Genomic DNA, 16,488 nt, shown 5'->3' with positions numbered 1-16,488 from the left:
AGCTTTTGAAAGGGGAGGTCAAGGGCCACAAAACAGCCAGGTGAGGGTGCCCATGGGGGAATAGTATCCGGGAGTCCTCTTCTGAACCAAAGACGCTGCTTTGGGTTGCCTAAGATGGAGGGACCTGGATGTTCTGACCTTCCTGAATGTGACTGTCTGGATGTACCAGCTCGGTCTAATAAAAATATAATGCGAGCCACAAAGGCAAGCCTTGTATGTAATTTTAAATTTTCTAGTAGCCACAGTTAAGCTCAAAGAAACAGGTGAAATTAGCTTTGAAAATGTATTTTATTTTACTGAATATATCTGAAATCTTATCACTTCATCATGTAACCAATATAAGAAATTGTGGAGATATTTTACATTTGTTGAAATGGGACTGTATCTTACACTTACAGCACATCTCAATTCTGCCTAGCGACACTTCAAATGCTCACTAGCCACATGTGACTAGTAGACAGCACAATACCCTTCTTCTGCATCTGAGAGAAGTTCCAGGTAATGATCTTTTACATGAAGTAAATGCTCTGCACTTTGCAAAATATTTCCAAACCTGTCATCTCAGTCGTCACTCATAATAGCACCATGGCTTAAATTGGGAAAGGAAAATTGTCCAGTTTTTTTTTAGATTGGAGAACTAAGATACAAAGAGGTTCAGTAAATCTTTCAGTCTTCCCGATATCTATTTAGTCCTCAAGAACGAGAGCCCAGCTCTCCTGACTCCCAGGTAGGCGGTCCTTGCATTGTCCTTAAATCAGGGTGTGGAAGCTCCAGAGTGGTGAATAAACAGTCTCTGTTGCATGGTCCTTGCTTCTCTGCTTCCTTCCACCTTCCCCCACCTCCAGGCAAGGGATGTGGAGAGACTGGGAGAGGGGGGTGGTATCTGTGTCATTCTCTTTGTGCAGCATAGAGCAAGCCATGAGTAATTAAGCACCTTTGTTTCCAGTGCCCAGTCCTAGACACTCCATCAGCTCCCCTACAGTCAGTCCAAGGGGAAGTGGTGCCCTTGGCGAAGCTATGGGAAGAGAAAAACTTGCCTTGCCTCCTCCCCCACTCTGATTCTTTCTAAAACCACAGCTTACGTCTAGTTTAAGTGAAAAGAACAACTTTTCCATTGCCATTGGAGGCATTTTCCATTGCCATTGGAGAGCCGTTTAGTAAATGGTTGGAGCAAGCAGTCAAATGCCACGCCCCCCCCGCCCCCCCCCACCCCGCCCCGTCCCCGAGCACTCCACACAGCATGGGATGCAGTCGTGCTAACCCATCTCCCTGCAGTAGCAGTCCTAGCAACCTGCTGCAGCCGGGGACTTGTGTGTTTTTTGGCTGCGTTGGGTCTTCATTGCTGCGCGTGGGCTTTTCTCTAGTTGTGGCGAGCAGGGGCTACTCTTCGTTGTAGAGCGTGGGCTTCTCATTGTGGTGGCTTCTCTAGGGCACGCAGGCTTCAGTAGTTGTGGCATGCGGGCTTCAGTAGTTGTGGCTCGCAGGCTCTAGAGCGCAGACTCAGTAGTTGTGGCGCGTGGGCTTAGTTGCTCCTCGGCATGTGGGATCTTCCCGGACCAGGGCTCGAACCCGTGTTCCCTGCATTGGCAGGCGGATTCTCAACCACTGTGCCACCAGGGAAGTCCAGGGACTTGTGTTTAAATACAACTGATTCCCCAAAGTTTTGGTGGAGTAACTAGTAATGCTAGGTGCTATGAGGAAAAGAAATGATAAGATGAAGTACCTGTCACTAAGAAGCTTATGATTTATTTGGGGAACCAGTATGCATATAAAATTTAACAAAAATTTTTATTTACAAATACTTACATAGTTCATATGTGCCAAGCAACCGTTCTAATCACTTTACGTGTATTAACTAGTTTAGTCCTTACAACAACTTTACGAGGTAGGTGCTATTATCCCCATTTGCAAATGAAGAAACTAGGGCCTATGAACAATGTGACCTGTCCAAGATCACAGAGCTAGTAAGTGGTAGAGCTGGGATTTGAATCCAGGCAATCTGGCTCCACAGTCCACAATGTAACCATTGCACTGTGATGCTAAATAAGACTTAATGATAATGGTTTGTTTAAATGCCAAGTGCATGAGAGATACAGGCAGTAAGTGCTATTGGAAGTACTGGAGTTTGTGGGAAAGAGAGTTCATTGGGGGCTAGGGTGCTAAGGGAAGGCTTCCTGGAAGAACTGGGGCTTGAAAGAGAATTAGACTTCAATTGATAAGGAAATAGATATTTCTGGCAGCAGAGAAAGCATGAACAAAAGAGCAGAGGTGGTGATGAATATAGCATATCGGGGTACAGAGAGGCGACCATTAAATCTACGTCTCCAGCCCCAACCTTCCTTCCGGATGTCAGTGCCATGAATGCTTACCAGACAATTCCGCTTATATGTGCCAAATGCAACGTGTCTAAAAGTCAAAAACATCTCCTCTCCCCAGCTCCCTGACAGTAGAATTAATTCTATTCTATTCCCCAGGCGCAACACCTTGGCGTTATCTTTGATTCTTCCCACTCTTTAATCCTTCATGTCCACCATATGCTGTTCCTGTTGTTGAACATTTGAAACATCTTCACCTTTCCCACACAGAAGTCCCTTCCTTTCCCTCATCACCTGATGCCTGCGTTACTCAACACACTCCTACACAGTATCTCTGCTTCAAATCTCTGTCCACTTACACATCTGCTGCGGTACCACCACATTTTTCATCCTAAAATATGGCCATTGTGTAACTTTCCTGCTCCAGTACCTTCAGTGCTTCCACGTTGAGTTCAGTGATCACTCCTGCCCCCATGGTAAGGCTGAGCGAGTAAAAAGAGAGAAGAGCCGACAGCTGAAGACTGTTCTGGGGAGCACAGCAATAACATGCAAAAACCAGAATTATGGGCTTCACTCGGGAAAACTTCAGTCCTCTAACGCCTGAGCTGCTAGTGAAAGAATTAGTGTTCAGCCGGCATAGGTTGATAAATCACCCCCTGTGGAAGGGGAGTTCCTAACTTGGTGCTTCAATTCCTTCCATTTCTAATAATGGCAGTAGTAATAGCAATAGGAGATGTCATTACTGAGCCCTCCCTATCTGCTAAGGCACCTGGCTAAGCATTTTATATGTAGTCTCTCATGTACTCCTCAGAACAACAATTGACATATGCATTCTTTTTATTCAAATGTTACAGTTGAGGAAACAGGCTCACAGAGGGTAGGTTACACCCAAGGTCACACATCTAGGAAATGGCTAAGCCAGGATTTAAAACCCTGACTGATTCCAAAGCATATGTTCTTTCCACAAATAAGAGCAGTGTAGTTTCTTCTAGTTCCTGCCCAATAAAATTGGGAGTGAGTGTTGACAACAGGCCTGCTCCACCAGAAACATGTTCCCAGCAGAACCACCTTCGACTGGAAATAAATGTTGTCAGCATTGTCAAGCCTGAGAATATAATCTTGGCACATCCAGCAGCCTTCTTACAGACGTCCTCTTCTTGAGGGAAACTGATCTGTGCCAAAATATTACACAACTGGGTACACATATCTGTTCTTTTCTTTGTTTGTTTTTTAAAATCTTTATTGGAGTATAATTGCTTTACAATGGTGTGTTAGTTTCTGCTGTATAACAAAGTGAATCAGCTATATGTATACATATATCCCCATATCCCCTCCCTCTTGTGTCTCCCTCCCACCCTCCCTATCCCACCCGTCTAGGTGGTCACAGAGCACTGAGCTGATCTCCCTGTGCTACGCGGCCGCTTCCCACTAGCTATCTACCTTATGTTTGGTAGTGTATATATGTCCATGCCACTCTCTCACTTCGTCCCAGCTTACCCTTCCCCCTCCCCGTGTCCTCAAGTCCATTCTCTATGCCTGCATCTGCATTCCTGTCCTGCCCCTAGGTTCTTCTTTTTTTTATAAATTTATTTATTGATTTATTTCTATTTTTGGCTGCGTTGGGTCTTCGTTGCTGCATGTGGGCTTCTCTCTAGTTGCGGCGAGCGGGGGCCACTCCTCACCACGGTGCGCAGGCCTCCCATTGTGGTGGCTTCTCCCGCTGCAGAGCACGGGCTCCAGGCATGCGGGCCTCAGCAGTTGTGCCTAGATGGCTCCAGAGCGCAGGCTCAGTAGTTGTGGCTCACGGGCTTAGTTGCTCCGCGGCATGTGGGATCTTCCTGGACCAGGGCTCGAACCCGTGTCCCGTGCATTGGGAGGCGGATTCTCAACCACTGCGCCACCAGGGAAACCCTGCCCCTAGGTTCTTCAGAACCATTTTTTTTTCTGTAGATTCTATATATATGTGTTAGCATACGGTATTTGTTTTTCTCTTTCTGACTTACTTCACTCTGTATGACAGACTCTAGGTCCATCCACCTCACTACAAATAACTCAATTTTGTTTCCTTTTATGGTTGAGTAATATTCCATTGTATATATGTGCCACATCTTCTTTATCCATTCATCTGTTGATGGACACTTAGGTTGCTGCCATGTCCTGGCTATTGTAAATAGAGCTGCAATGAACATTGTGGTGCATGACTCTTTTTGAATTATGGTTTTCTCAGGGTATAGGCCCAGTAGTGGGATTGCTGAGTTGTATGGTAGTTCTATTTCTCGTTTTTAAAGGAACCTCCATACTGTTCTCCATAGTGACTGTATCAATTTACATTCCCACCAACAGTGCAAGAGGGTTCCCTTTTCTCCACACCCTCTCCAGCATCACATATTTGTTTTGCAACAGGGAAAACTCTTACTTCTCTCCCCTATTTGAAAGATTCACCACTGCATGCTGTTTAAGACTCTGTAGGGAATAGATTTAAAGTTCAAATTCCAACTTCTGAACTTAGGGTATCTCACAACTTATGATTGAATTTGGTCTGAGAACTGGCCCTATGATCAAATCAGTGAAGAACTGTTTTAGGGCCCCTTAGTTCTTGCTTCCCTACTGGATGGTTCTGGGGAGAGGGACAAAGGATTTCCACTGAGCAGAAGCAATTAGCCAAACCAATCCACACACCCCGCCCAAGGGCTCTTTGGAATGAATGTGTGAAAACCACAGGCCCTGTCTCTTGGCTTTGTTCTAAAGTAAGTTGAAACCACTTTGGTTCTACTTGGATGGCCTTCCAGGAAACCTCCCTGTATAAGTAGGGAGGAACCAGGGTGTCTTTGGACTGGAATGAAGGAACACTTAGAGCATCTCAAAATGAGAAAGAAATGAGGAAGTGGCTGCTGAATCGTATATTGAGATCTCCCTCTGCAAGGCATTAGGGAATTAGAAAAGACAAGACAGAGAACCAGTCACTAAAAGGTCATGGTGGTATGTGATATGCTAACTTTGAGGGAATTTTGAAATGAATCTGTGAGCAAACCCTCAAGTCCACCATCCATTGAGAAGAAGCAGTTTATACCCTTTAAGCAAGTCCTACACTCTCTGAGCCTCTATATCCTTGTGATTAAAAGGAGACTATTAATTCCTGGCTACCATCTCTTGGGGTTATCAGGAGGATCATGTGAATTCATATATTGCAAAATGCTTTGGAAACAATTGTAGAAATACATCTGCAGTTATTAAGGTGGCTCTGAAATTATTGTCATGGCTTTTTTTTTTTTTGTAGACTGAGTTATTTATTTTCAGTGAGCAATATTTTAAAATAGACATCAAACCAAAACCAGTAGACTTGATTTTGAGTTGAGCTCAAGTGTTGGGATTAGAATGGGAGGGAAAAGCCAGAGCTAAGTGAATGAGTGTTAAATCAGTTTGCTCTCCAGTCAAAGGTTGGGTGAAAACATATGTCAAACCGGCCCTTTTCTTCCTGCGCCGTGCAAACTTGAACCCAGAAAGTATGATGGCTTGTCTAACTCATTGCCCAGACAATTCTTTAATCACTGTACCTGGGGCTACTTACATCCACCTTACACACAGTTGCATCCTAATTTCCAGGGATCAGTCCAGCCTCCAGACAAGGGAATCCATAGTCTAAGAGCTCAGCATCAACTTGCCAGGCTGGTGACCATACTCTGCCCTTGGCCGCCCATGCAAGAGACTGAACTTTCTCCTTGTTCTTTGGGAACTGACTCCCTCCGCCTTGTCCCTCGCTCCTGGGAACCCGTATTCCCCTACACATTTAAATCCCTGCAAATCTAGTTAATTCAGCCTAGTTACCTTACCCGCCATCTTTTGTTTGGGCTTGTCCTGTTCCATTCTGATAGAGCCAAGGATTTAAAAACAAGCGCTGGGGAATGGGCAGGTGTAATCATTCAGAGAAGGTAGTAAGCCAAGACTGTGCCAGGCCAAGCTTGGCAATTGTGCTGCATACCTGAGGGGAGCGACAGGGCACAGATACCATCTTCCCAGAGGCATGTGGCATGAGGGTAGTTACATGTCTGTCTGGCTGCTCTGTCCGCTATTGTTTCATGACATTTTCTATGAAACCCAGTTGGTAGGGTGAATGGAAGATAGCTCTTGCTAATCACTTTCTAATCTAAACTAGGTCAAGTAGGATAAAAGTCTAGAAGATGAGCATAAGCTCTGGTGTCTGCTTCTACCTGCTCCTATTTCTTTCTTTTTTTCTGTGTCACAAACCTTCTCCTTCCTTCCTACCCGCCATCAGAAAGTTGTCATAAGTAGGAGTCCCAGAAGCAAATCATGTAAAAAAGGAAGAGCAATGTAGCAAAAACTGAAAACAAACCAAAACACACATAGACTTTGGAATCAGAGAGACGTGTGTTCAAATCCTGACTTTGCTACCCCTAACTGGAGCAAGCCTCTATTTCCCAAACAGAAATTAGAATACGACTAGATGAGGCTCTGTGTGTGTGTGTGTGTGTGTGTGTGTGTGTGTGAGAGAGAGAGAGAGAGAGAGAGAGAGAGAGAGAGAATGGAAAGAGAGAAAAGAGTGCCTAGCTTATCACAGACACACAATAAGCATTATTATCCTGGTTTTTATTGATAAGACTGATAAGACAGCCTAGGAGATTGAAAAGTTCCTGATGTACCTTGCTGTAGAGGGGAAAAAGTGAACTGCACAATGAGAAGAAAGAAATAAAAGGATTTGGACTATGAATAAATAAAGGGTGACAGCAGTGAGGCAGTGCTGTGGTCCTGAGGAGGGAAATGAGAGAGACGAGTAAAAGAGGTCAAAGACTCCCCCAATACAATCTCAAATTGCAGCTGAGAACTGGAACATCAGAGACAGGAACTAAAGATGTTTAGTAAAGCAGAGTAAAGGAAAATGAGGGCTATCAAACCGGTGTTATTTCCAGTCACTCTCAAAATGAACTGTGACAGCTTTCCATGTGGATTTGCCAATCCAAGGCTATGCACAGTTCGTCAAACCCTATTTTCATCTTTCCCTGCTACTTCTTTTACGTGACATTTATACGAATTGGCTTCAGAATTCAAATCAAATGGCGCCCTCCCAGATTTTTTTTCCCACAGAACCCATAGAAGAAATGCATATGAGAATATATTTTTATGTAGTCTCCTTCAGCTTGTAAGGAATTGACATTTGCCTGTACGTGTCTATATTTTCTCATTTCTCTATGTCCATCTTTGGGTTTGATTCCATCAGGGAAGTCTGGGAAAGTGTCTACGTTTTTTTCAACAATTAAATTAATTGTAGTTAAATTGTGAAAAGCTGATTTTCCAAACGCTTATTGAATGTTGATGACAAAATTAAATCCTTTATTTATAAGCAACTTAAGATTGATCTGGGGATGGATTGATTGGGGGAGTGGCAGTGAAACATATATAAACATATACAGACATACAGAGAATAGAGAGAGGTATACATGGAATATGTATTTATGTATTCCCCGTAAAGTTTGCGGATGAGAGAGTTACAGAGAATATTGATAAAAGAACTAGAAATTGCAAAAGAAACCTGTATGTGCAGATCTATGGCCAATAAGTGGAAACTGACTCCCATACAGATAAACTTTGGTTAATAACTTTCCACATTTTGCCAAGACCAGTGGGCTCATTCTCAGATAAGAAGCTAGATAAGAGGGTAGGTGAAAAAGACAGCTTTCACACTGGAAGTATAGTAGCCATCCTTTTGTAGCGTGGTTGACAAATGCTGGGAAACTAGAATCTATTGTTGCCGAAAGGTACAGTGACCATGTGGAACAACATGACAGCACTTACCTGGGGATGCCTACATCTGTTAGACTTCCTGGCTGGGGTCAGGGGTCTTTTGGAAGACGTTCATTATGTCAGCTGACACTGATCCCAAAGATTGCTCTCCATCTTGAATACTAGGGGCCAGGTCCTGTTTGGAGACCCCCAGGCACTCCTTCCTTTTCCTGCAGAGTAAATGACTCCTTTGCCTCACTGTGGCTTCACAGACTCTTGCCTTTTCCAAAGTGCCTCTTTTATTCACCAGAAAGCCTAGTGCCCTGGCAGAGCCTAGCTCCCCCAGTCTGTGTGCTGTTTGGCACAGGTCATGTTCCTCCTTGCGTGGCTTGCATGGTACGTGCACATCACGCTCGCTCCAAACTTGCCTGGCCTCTAGGCCTCTATCTTCTCCCGATCCCTTCTCTCCCTCCCCAGTGCTTTAATTTAAGCCGTCACCGCCTCTCACCTGGACTAATGCATTGTCTTCTAACCAGTCTCTTTGCTTCTACCTTTAACCATCCCCCCCACACACACCACCTCACCAGTCTTCCCCCTGCATCTGGAGTCATAGTTTTTAAGTGCAAATTTGATGGTATCGCTCCCAGATTTCTTTCACACATCAAACCCAGACTTCACAAAAGGCCCCCAGGGTCTGGTGTTTATCCTCAACTCCAGTCTCATCTCTCAGAATTCACTGCTGGCATCCTACGCTTGAGCCATTTGGAGCTATTTGCACTTCTGTAAACATACTGTGTTCTTTCACACCACCATGTCTTTGCCCCTGCTGGCGCAATTCTGAAGTCTGGAATACCCTTTCTATCCTCTCTGCCTAACCAGATCCAAGTCATTGTCTCAATGGCTTTATTGAGATATAACTGACATCACAAACAGTTGACTCATTTAAAAGGTACAATTCACTGGATTTTAGTTTAGCCATAGAGTTGTGCAACAATCACCACTATTTAATGCCAGAACATTTTCATCCCCTCAAAGAAACTCTGTACCTATTAGCAGACCTCTCCAAACTGCCCTGCCTAATTCCTCCTTGCCCCCTGCTGGCCAGCGCCTGGCAACCGTTGATCTACTTCTGTCTCTATGGATTTGTCTATTCCAGAGGCACCTCTCAAGACTTTTTTCAGGTGTTGACTCCTAGTCCCCTGATTTCAAAGCCTCTCCACTGGGCTCCAATAATACCCCTTGTATGGCTCGTCATAGCACTTATTCCCACTGTATTCTTACCTGCCACCCCACTGGAAGTGACTTACTCATCTCTGAAACCTCAACGTCTAATACTTGGCTTCGCTTAGAGAAAGTACTCTGTAGCTACTGGCCAACTGAATGAATGACTTCCAGGAAGCCCTGACAGGGAGAAAGGCCCCTCAGTGAGTGGGTTAGAGATGAGTGAATACACAGGCAAGGCCAGACGGTGGATTCCTAGTGCCCATATTTCAGCTCACTTGCACTTGGATAAACTCACCAACCACCACACTGATGTCTCTTTCATCTCTACAGTTGATACGCAGGTTCCAGAACCTAGGGAAACATTACCATAAGTGGTGCAGAGAAAGTATATCCTCGGGAAATACTCATGATACACCAGTTTAAGCTTTACCTGTGGGACTAACAGCAACACCCTCAGGCCATCTTCCTGCTTAACTTTTTCAATGTCCTTCCACCCCCCTCCTGTCGTCCCTTCCTTCTTTCTCTTCTCCTCCCCCCACCCCACCAACACCCTTGGGATATTTGCCCTTATTTTTTTTGCGGTACGCGGGCCTCTCACTGTTGTGGCCTCTCCCGTTGTGGAGCACAGGCTCCGGATGCGCAGGCTCAGCGGCCACGGCTCACTGGCCCAGCCGCTCCACGGCATGTGGGATCTTCCCGGTCCGGGGCACAAACCCGCGTCCCCTGCATCGGCAGGCGGACTCTCAACCACTGCGCCACCAGGGAAGCCCTGCCCTTATTTTTAAAGCACATTTCAGAATATCTGATGAACAATGTAGGTCCTTAGATTTTAAAAAAGATTAACTTTAGATGAGATGTCTGAACATGAATCCCCTTTGAAAGCTGCTAATTGTTCTATTTCAGTGCACCACATTTCTTTACACGATTGGATCTTTAAAAAATCTTGTCAGCAAGGGAATTATAAGACAATTTTGCAAACACAGTGGAATATGGAGATGTTAAATACTAAACCATCTCATTTTCAGCATTTTACTGACTAGAGACAAATGCGGGTGCACCCTGACTCTGGCTACCGTCATCCTTTTTCTGTCTCTAAGCCTTTCTCCCGATTTCAAACTTCCTCCTTCTTCTCGTCCCCAAGAATCTTTGTCTCCTGTCTCATCTCCTCCATTCCTGATCTTCTCTCCCTCTTTCTCGATTCTCTCCTCTGCCCATTTTGCTGTAGGTACCTCCCTTTATGTTTCGCACTCTGTTTCTCCTCCACTTTCTTTTTCATTCTTCTTCCTAATTAGCTCCCTCTCTCTTTTTTTTCCCTTCTGTTCTTTGCACCCGGAATGAAGTAGGGAAGAGAGAGTGGGAGGAAAGATGAGCAGGAAAAGAGAGAGGGGAGAGAGATAGACAATGGGGCTGTCCTGCAGCTGCCACATCATCTGTCACCCAAGGGGATGTGCCCTGGTCCAAATTACCCATATTTCTTCCCCTTTAAGGTAAGGCAGCATAATCTCTTTGTGCCTCAATTTTGTCTAACATATAAAATTGAAACAAAGTAATATGTTCCCAGACTACCTCCCAGAGATGTTGCTAGGGTCAAACTTGGGAATGAATATGAAAAAGATTTGAAAAGAACCAGACCCCTGTAATTGGAAGCACACGGGGGAATGGGTGGGTGGATTACCGCCTTGCACTGTATGGGGATCTAATTAACTGAGCATTGCAGTTCTTGCCTTTCTGAGGAATGTGTTTCTTTTCACCTTTGTTCTACTCAGTCACATCACTTGGTTGTCTGTATAGCTCGTTTGAATGTTCTTAGTGTCTTCGGAGGGGAAGGATAACGTGTTCCTTTGTATGCTGTTGATTTTTATCCCCTTCCTTTTCTCTTGCCTTGGGCTAGCAAACGGAACCTCCAGCAGCCAGCTCTCTACCCCCAAGTCTAAGCAGTCTCCCATCTCTACGCCCACCAGTCCTGGCAGCCTCCGGAAGCACAAGGTATTATGTCTCTTATACCTTACTAAACTCCTTTGCACTTGGACTTTTTGGAATGGCTGGTGAGGGTTTTCTCTTCCGTCTACCTCAGCAGCACATCCAGGCCAGAATTTCCCTTTGTCTGGTCCATTAGCTTGAAGTGCTGGGAATCCCAGCAGGGGCTAAGCTTCCAGTCACTTTTATTTATTCTTCTGACCCCCAGTTTATTTAGTTCTGGTTATATTTAACCAAAACGAAGAGGTATGAAGGGCCCAAATAACCATTCTGAGCTAATAGTGTCACCAAATGATGGCTCAGGGGCTGAGTTGGGCACTTGTCCCTGCAGTTCAGGGGCACAGCAAAGAGGGCATTGAGGGCAACTTATGGCCCCAGGCTCCAATAAATGACATAAAGAAAGTTAGCCCTAAGCTACTCCCTTTAGATTCACAGGACATCAAAGTATGAACAGGCCCTAGTTTCATTGTATATTCTTCATTACCAGGCAGATTCTGGTACAGTGTAGGAAGAGAGGGCATATATACATTGCATTGGCCCTGGGCACCCTTTACACCTCTAAGTCATCCCCAATAAATATACCATTAAAATAATAGAGGTGTAGAAATTCTCTACCCCCGCTTTCCAAATTGATTCCCACCCAGAAATCTCTTCTGTATCAAAAATCTGGAGTGGCCATTGCCTTCAACCTCATCTCTGAGGCCATGTGAATGTGGTTTCTGCTCTGATTACCACACCCTAGAGCAGCTTCCTCTAGGATTCTCTTGTTTTCTCCCAGCTCACAAGACTTGGCGAGAGATGCAGAAAGGCAAAAAGCCACCAATGTGGCCAACTCCATCACAGAACCATAGAGGGTAAGAGCTACAAGAGATCTGAGATGGAGATAAATTCGTTTCATTTGATTCTCTCAATAATCTTGTGAGATTGATGTTTTCCAGACGAGAAATTTGAAACCCAGAATGAAGTTACTTACTGAGGTGACATAGCCAGGTAGCAGCAGACGTAAGACTGGCACCAGTGGTTGCTACCAGTGGTTTGCTGGAGCCAGTTCACACGAGCTCCTGAGAGCTGACTGTGTGCATCGCTTCCCAACTCTGTGTCCGGTGACATCGTGTTGGTACCTAGAGCTCAGCCATGATGGGAATATTTATTTACACCATAGAATTCAGCAAATACTACAAATCAAGGTTGTTGTTTTCTCCCACAGGAAGTCGGTTGTTACACATTTAACAGCACAGCGCTGCCTGACACCTATTTTCATTTCCTTTTCTCTACATCAGGATTTTTAATTTCCTGGTTAACTTGACCATTACCTGCTCCATCATTCCTAATGCCCATTCCATTCCTTTAATGACTTCTTTACCTTCTGGTACTGACCCTGACCAGAACCTTCGAATTGTTCTGTTGAGCTATTTGGTTTCCCCAAAGGAAGATCTGCTGAACTGTCTGTGTAACCAACGGTACCCAGAGATTGTGAGATGGATGAAAATTGCTTTTGCAGTCAGCTTTCAGTGATTCTTCTGAGCAGCAAACCTTGTTAGTGTGGACATTCCAAGACGAGGAGTAGCCTACTTCAGTTGTTCTACTGTCCACACAGAACCTCCTGGGGATGCTCCACTGTTTCTTACTGTGTCTTTGCTCTATGCATTTCTGCCCATACTTTCCTTCTGGGAAGTGTGACCTACCCCAGCACCTTCCACCAGTACCTTCTCCAAAGGGCTGAGGGCAGCCTGGGCATTTATTTGGTCTGCACACTTGAGTCCTTCCGCTTTGTAATTGACATGTTCAGTTCATTTAGGCTGAGGCCCCACCATCCATAAGCCCATTGAGGTGAGTGCATTGTTAAACCGTTTCATCTGGTTGGGTTTGCGGGCTGCGTGTGTGTGTGTGTGTGTGTGTGTGTGTGTGTGTGTGGTTGTTTGTTTTGTTTTGTTCTTGTTTTGGACTCAGTTCTAAAAACGAATTTCACCATTGAAGAACCAGAACAAGCTACAGGTGGCAGCCTTGTCAGAGCCTATTTTCTTTGTATCATTGAGTTTTCAGTGTATCATTTTATTTTTCAAATTACCCATTTTTAATGGCAGTTAAGCAAACAAACATTAAATAATAAATTATATAATTTTCTAGAGCAAACTTTAAAAAACATTTGGATTTTGGTATAATTTTCACTAAGTTTTTACTTTTTTTTTTTTTTTTTTTTGCGGTACATGGGCCTCTCACTGCTGTGGCCTCCCCCGCCGCGGAGCACAGGCTCCGGACGCGCAGGCCCAGCGGCCACGGCTCATGGGCCCAGCCGCTCCACGGCATGCGGGATCCTCCCGGACCAGGGCACGAACCCGCGTCCCCTGCATCAGCAGGCGGACTCCCAACCACTGCGCCACCAGGGAAGTCCCCTACTTTTTACTTCGATGTTTCAAATTTACAGTTGTAAGATTGTAGTACAAAGAACTTCTGTATACTCTTTATAAAGGTTCACCAGTTGTTTATTTTTTTCCCTTTTACTTTATTTTTTGTGTTCTCTCTCTCCACACACACACACACACACACACACACACACACACTTTACTAAATTTTTTAACCATTCGAAATTGTTTAAGACATCATGCCCTTTAACCTCTAAATACTTCAGTAGGTATTTCCTAAGAATAAGGACATTTTCTTTCATAACCATAGTACAATTATAAAATCAGGAAGTTTGCACTGATTCAGTACTGTTATATACTCTGCCGTCCATATTCAAATTTTATCAATTGCCCCAAGAGCGTTATTTTTTTCTGGTCCAGGATCCAATCTAGGATCACACATTGCCTTCAGTGGTCATGTCTCTTTAGTCTTCTTTGATCTAGAAAAGTTCTTGAGTCTTTTAAAAAAATCTTCAAGACAGTATATCGTAGAAATGAAGAGCACAGGCTAGTTGTTTGGTAAAATGTCCTTCAATTTAGGTTTGTCTGATGTTCCCTTGTGGTTAACAGATTGTGCATTTGGGACAAGAAATGTCATAGAAGTGATGTTGCATCTCACTCAGTGCATCCTATCAGGAGGCAGTAGCCTCATGCTTATACCACCAATGATGGAGGATGAACTGGTTTTTCTGAACAAGCTAAAAAGTGTGTTGTGACCTTGGCTCAGTCCCCCTGGGGCTCCGGCTCAGCTTCTTGCTCCTCCTTTCACAAAGTTACTTGAGCCTTAGCACCATCGAGGTCCTTGGGCAGTGGGCCTAAGCAGATATCACCTGAACTTCCATCCAAGTGGACCTGAAAGGTGTGAGTCATGGTGGAGACAGGAAGCAGGTGGCTGAGGCCATGACTTTCCTCCTGCACAATTGGAAACAAACGTGAAGTCCCAGCATCCCTTTGGTAAATTTTGACGGTTGTGACAGGGCCCTAAGCTGTAATCAGCCTCTTGGCTTCTCCTCTTAAGCAACTCATGGAGAATCCTTTTTAATGCAGCTGCGATGAGGTTAGCCAAAGTCCGCATACTCAAGTGCTGCAATATGGACACGAAGTAAATCCTTGTATAGTTAATGAGAACAACATTTTGCATTTTCATACTGCTTTATCTTTCTGCATAGCCGTTTTCTCATTTACCCTAGCGATAACCCTGTGAAAGAGATAGGGCAGGTTAGCATTTCCATTTTACAGATGAGAAAAAGGAGGTGATGAGGTTAAAGACAACCCCAGTATGATTCAACAATTCAGAGACGGTACCGTATTAAAGATGTTCAAAATGCCTAGAAACACAGGGCCGCTTTTTCGTTTATTAAATTTTTTTTTCCAGATTAGTGATTGCCCTCATGGCTTTAAATTTGGAGGCATTTCGCTTGCCAAGCTGCCTGGAGATTGAAGGAAAATATATTTGACATATTATTTGAAAGCATAACTAACATTATTTAAATATACATTTCCCTTTGTGTTCCAGACTTTTTTTTTTTCTGTCATCCTGTAACTGCTTAGAGAGATAGTTTGATGAATAAAGCAGGGTCCTGAAACTTACATCACAGACACCACTCTAAGTGGATTTTGGTAGTGTAATCAAGAGCGAAAAAAGAACTGCAGGAGCACACAAAGGAGGGTAGGAAAGACGTCGGACTGTGGGAGGGTGGGAGACACGAAAGCTTTATAGACTAGGTGACATTTAAGTGGGACCTTGAAGCCTGGGTAGGCTTTTGATGGCTGGTGAAGAGAGCGGGCATTCCAGCTTTTAAAAAAGTCAGCGAGAACAAAGCCACACCATCAGAAAAGCACAGGGCACATTTGGGAAAAAGTAAACCCAAACTAGAAGCCAGGTTTCTCAAAACTTCTCTCTGACTTCCTTTGGACTATAAGCTTCTTGGACCAGAGACCAAGTTTTTGTTTTCTCTAACGCAATAGTATCGCCAGCACAGCTGTATTTGTTACAAACATTTTGTTCTGTAGGGCTCCAGGGGACCAAGCAAATGAATTTCAGGTGCAAATTATTTGTATTGTTAAGCAGTATGTGTGTTTCTGTATTTATACATATCAATCAACAAAAACAGAATGTTGAGATAATTCCTTTTCCTGAACATTGTTCTACCCATACAAGAAGATATATTTTGAATACTAAATAAATTGATGGAGGACAGAAGTACGGAAGTTCATACCTAGGCCTAGTCCTCTGGATTTTCTCCATAGCCTGTGCCTCACCCCACCCATTCCAAGTCACAGCAGCTGCAAGTGGAGTCGCCTCCCAATGCTACTCCCAGGCCTGTCCCCTCTTCCTCTGAGATAACAGTCTGGAACAGTCTTTCTCGGATAATTATTTCCACTAACCAACCAGCTACACTGAAGGATCTGTTACATGAATGACTCAGAACAGGGGTGAATGCTGAAGCCCAGTGGTTCAGTGCGGTGGGACCCAAAGTGGCTTCCATAATGAAAAGGCCCTTGTGTGCTGCCTGAAAAATGCCCAGGGAGTTCACTAACTTGGTAGTGCCTGCCTCCTTTCCCTTGCTTTGGTATAACTAGAGAAAAACAAAATGTAATGATCCAAGTTATATTTTATAGAATTTTAGGGCTAGAAGGAAACTTAAAGATGTTATAGTCTATATCTTCCGCAATTTTCAGATACAGAAGCAAAGACCCTGAAAGGGGAAGTTAGGCTTAGGACCTAGGTCTCCTGGCTCTTAATCCTGTGCTGTTTCTATTACAGTGGACTTGCATTATGTGTAAGTTTAACTTATGGAATTCATCACTGGTCACAATATAGTCATAGAGCA

At 44.2% G+C, this 16,488-nt stretch overlaps 1 protein-coding gene across 4 annotated transcripts in view; it reads left to right on the top strand.

The window, feature by feature from the left end:
* The window catches only part of DCX (doublecortin), a 338,315-nt gene that overhangs the window by 306,959 nt on the left and 14,868 nt on the right, over positions 1–16,488 (top strand). For all 4 annotated transcript variants that reach the window (XM_049704493.1, XM_049704492.1, XM_004281546.3 and 1 more), the window contains one exon: positions 11,167–11,261. In XM_049704493.1, coding sequence (XP_049560450.1) covers positions 11,167–11,261 — 95 coding nt within the window. The remainder of the gene's footprint in view (positions 1–11,166; positions 11,262–16,488) is intronic.

This window comes from Orcinus orca, chromosome X (genome assembly GCF_937001465.1).
Source record: "Orcinus orca chromosome X, mOrcOrc1.1, whole genome shotgun sequence".
NCBI lineage: Eukaryota > Metazoa > Chordata > Mammalia > Artiodactyla > Delphinidae > Orcinus > Orcinus orca.
This window is presented reverse-complemented; position numbering and strand designations above follow the sequence as displayed.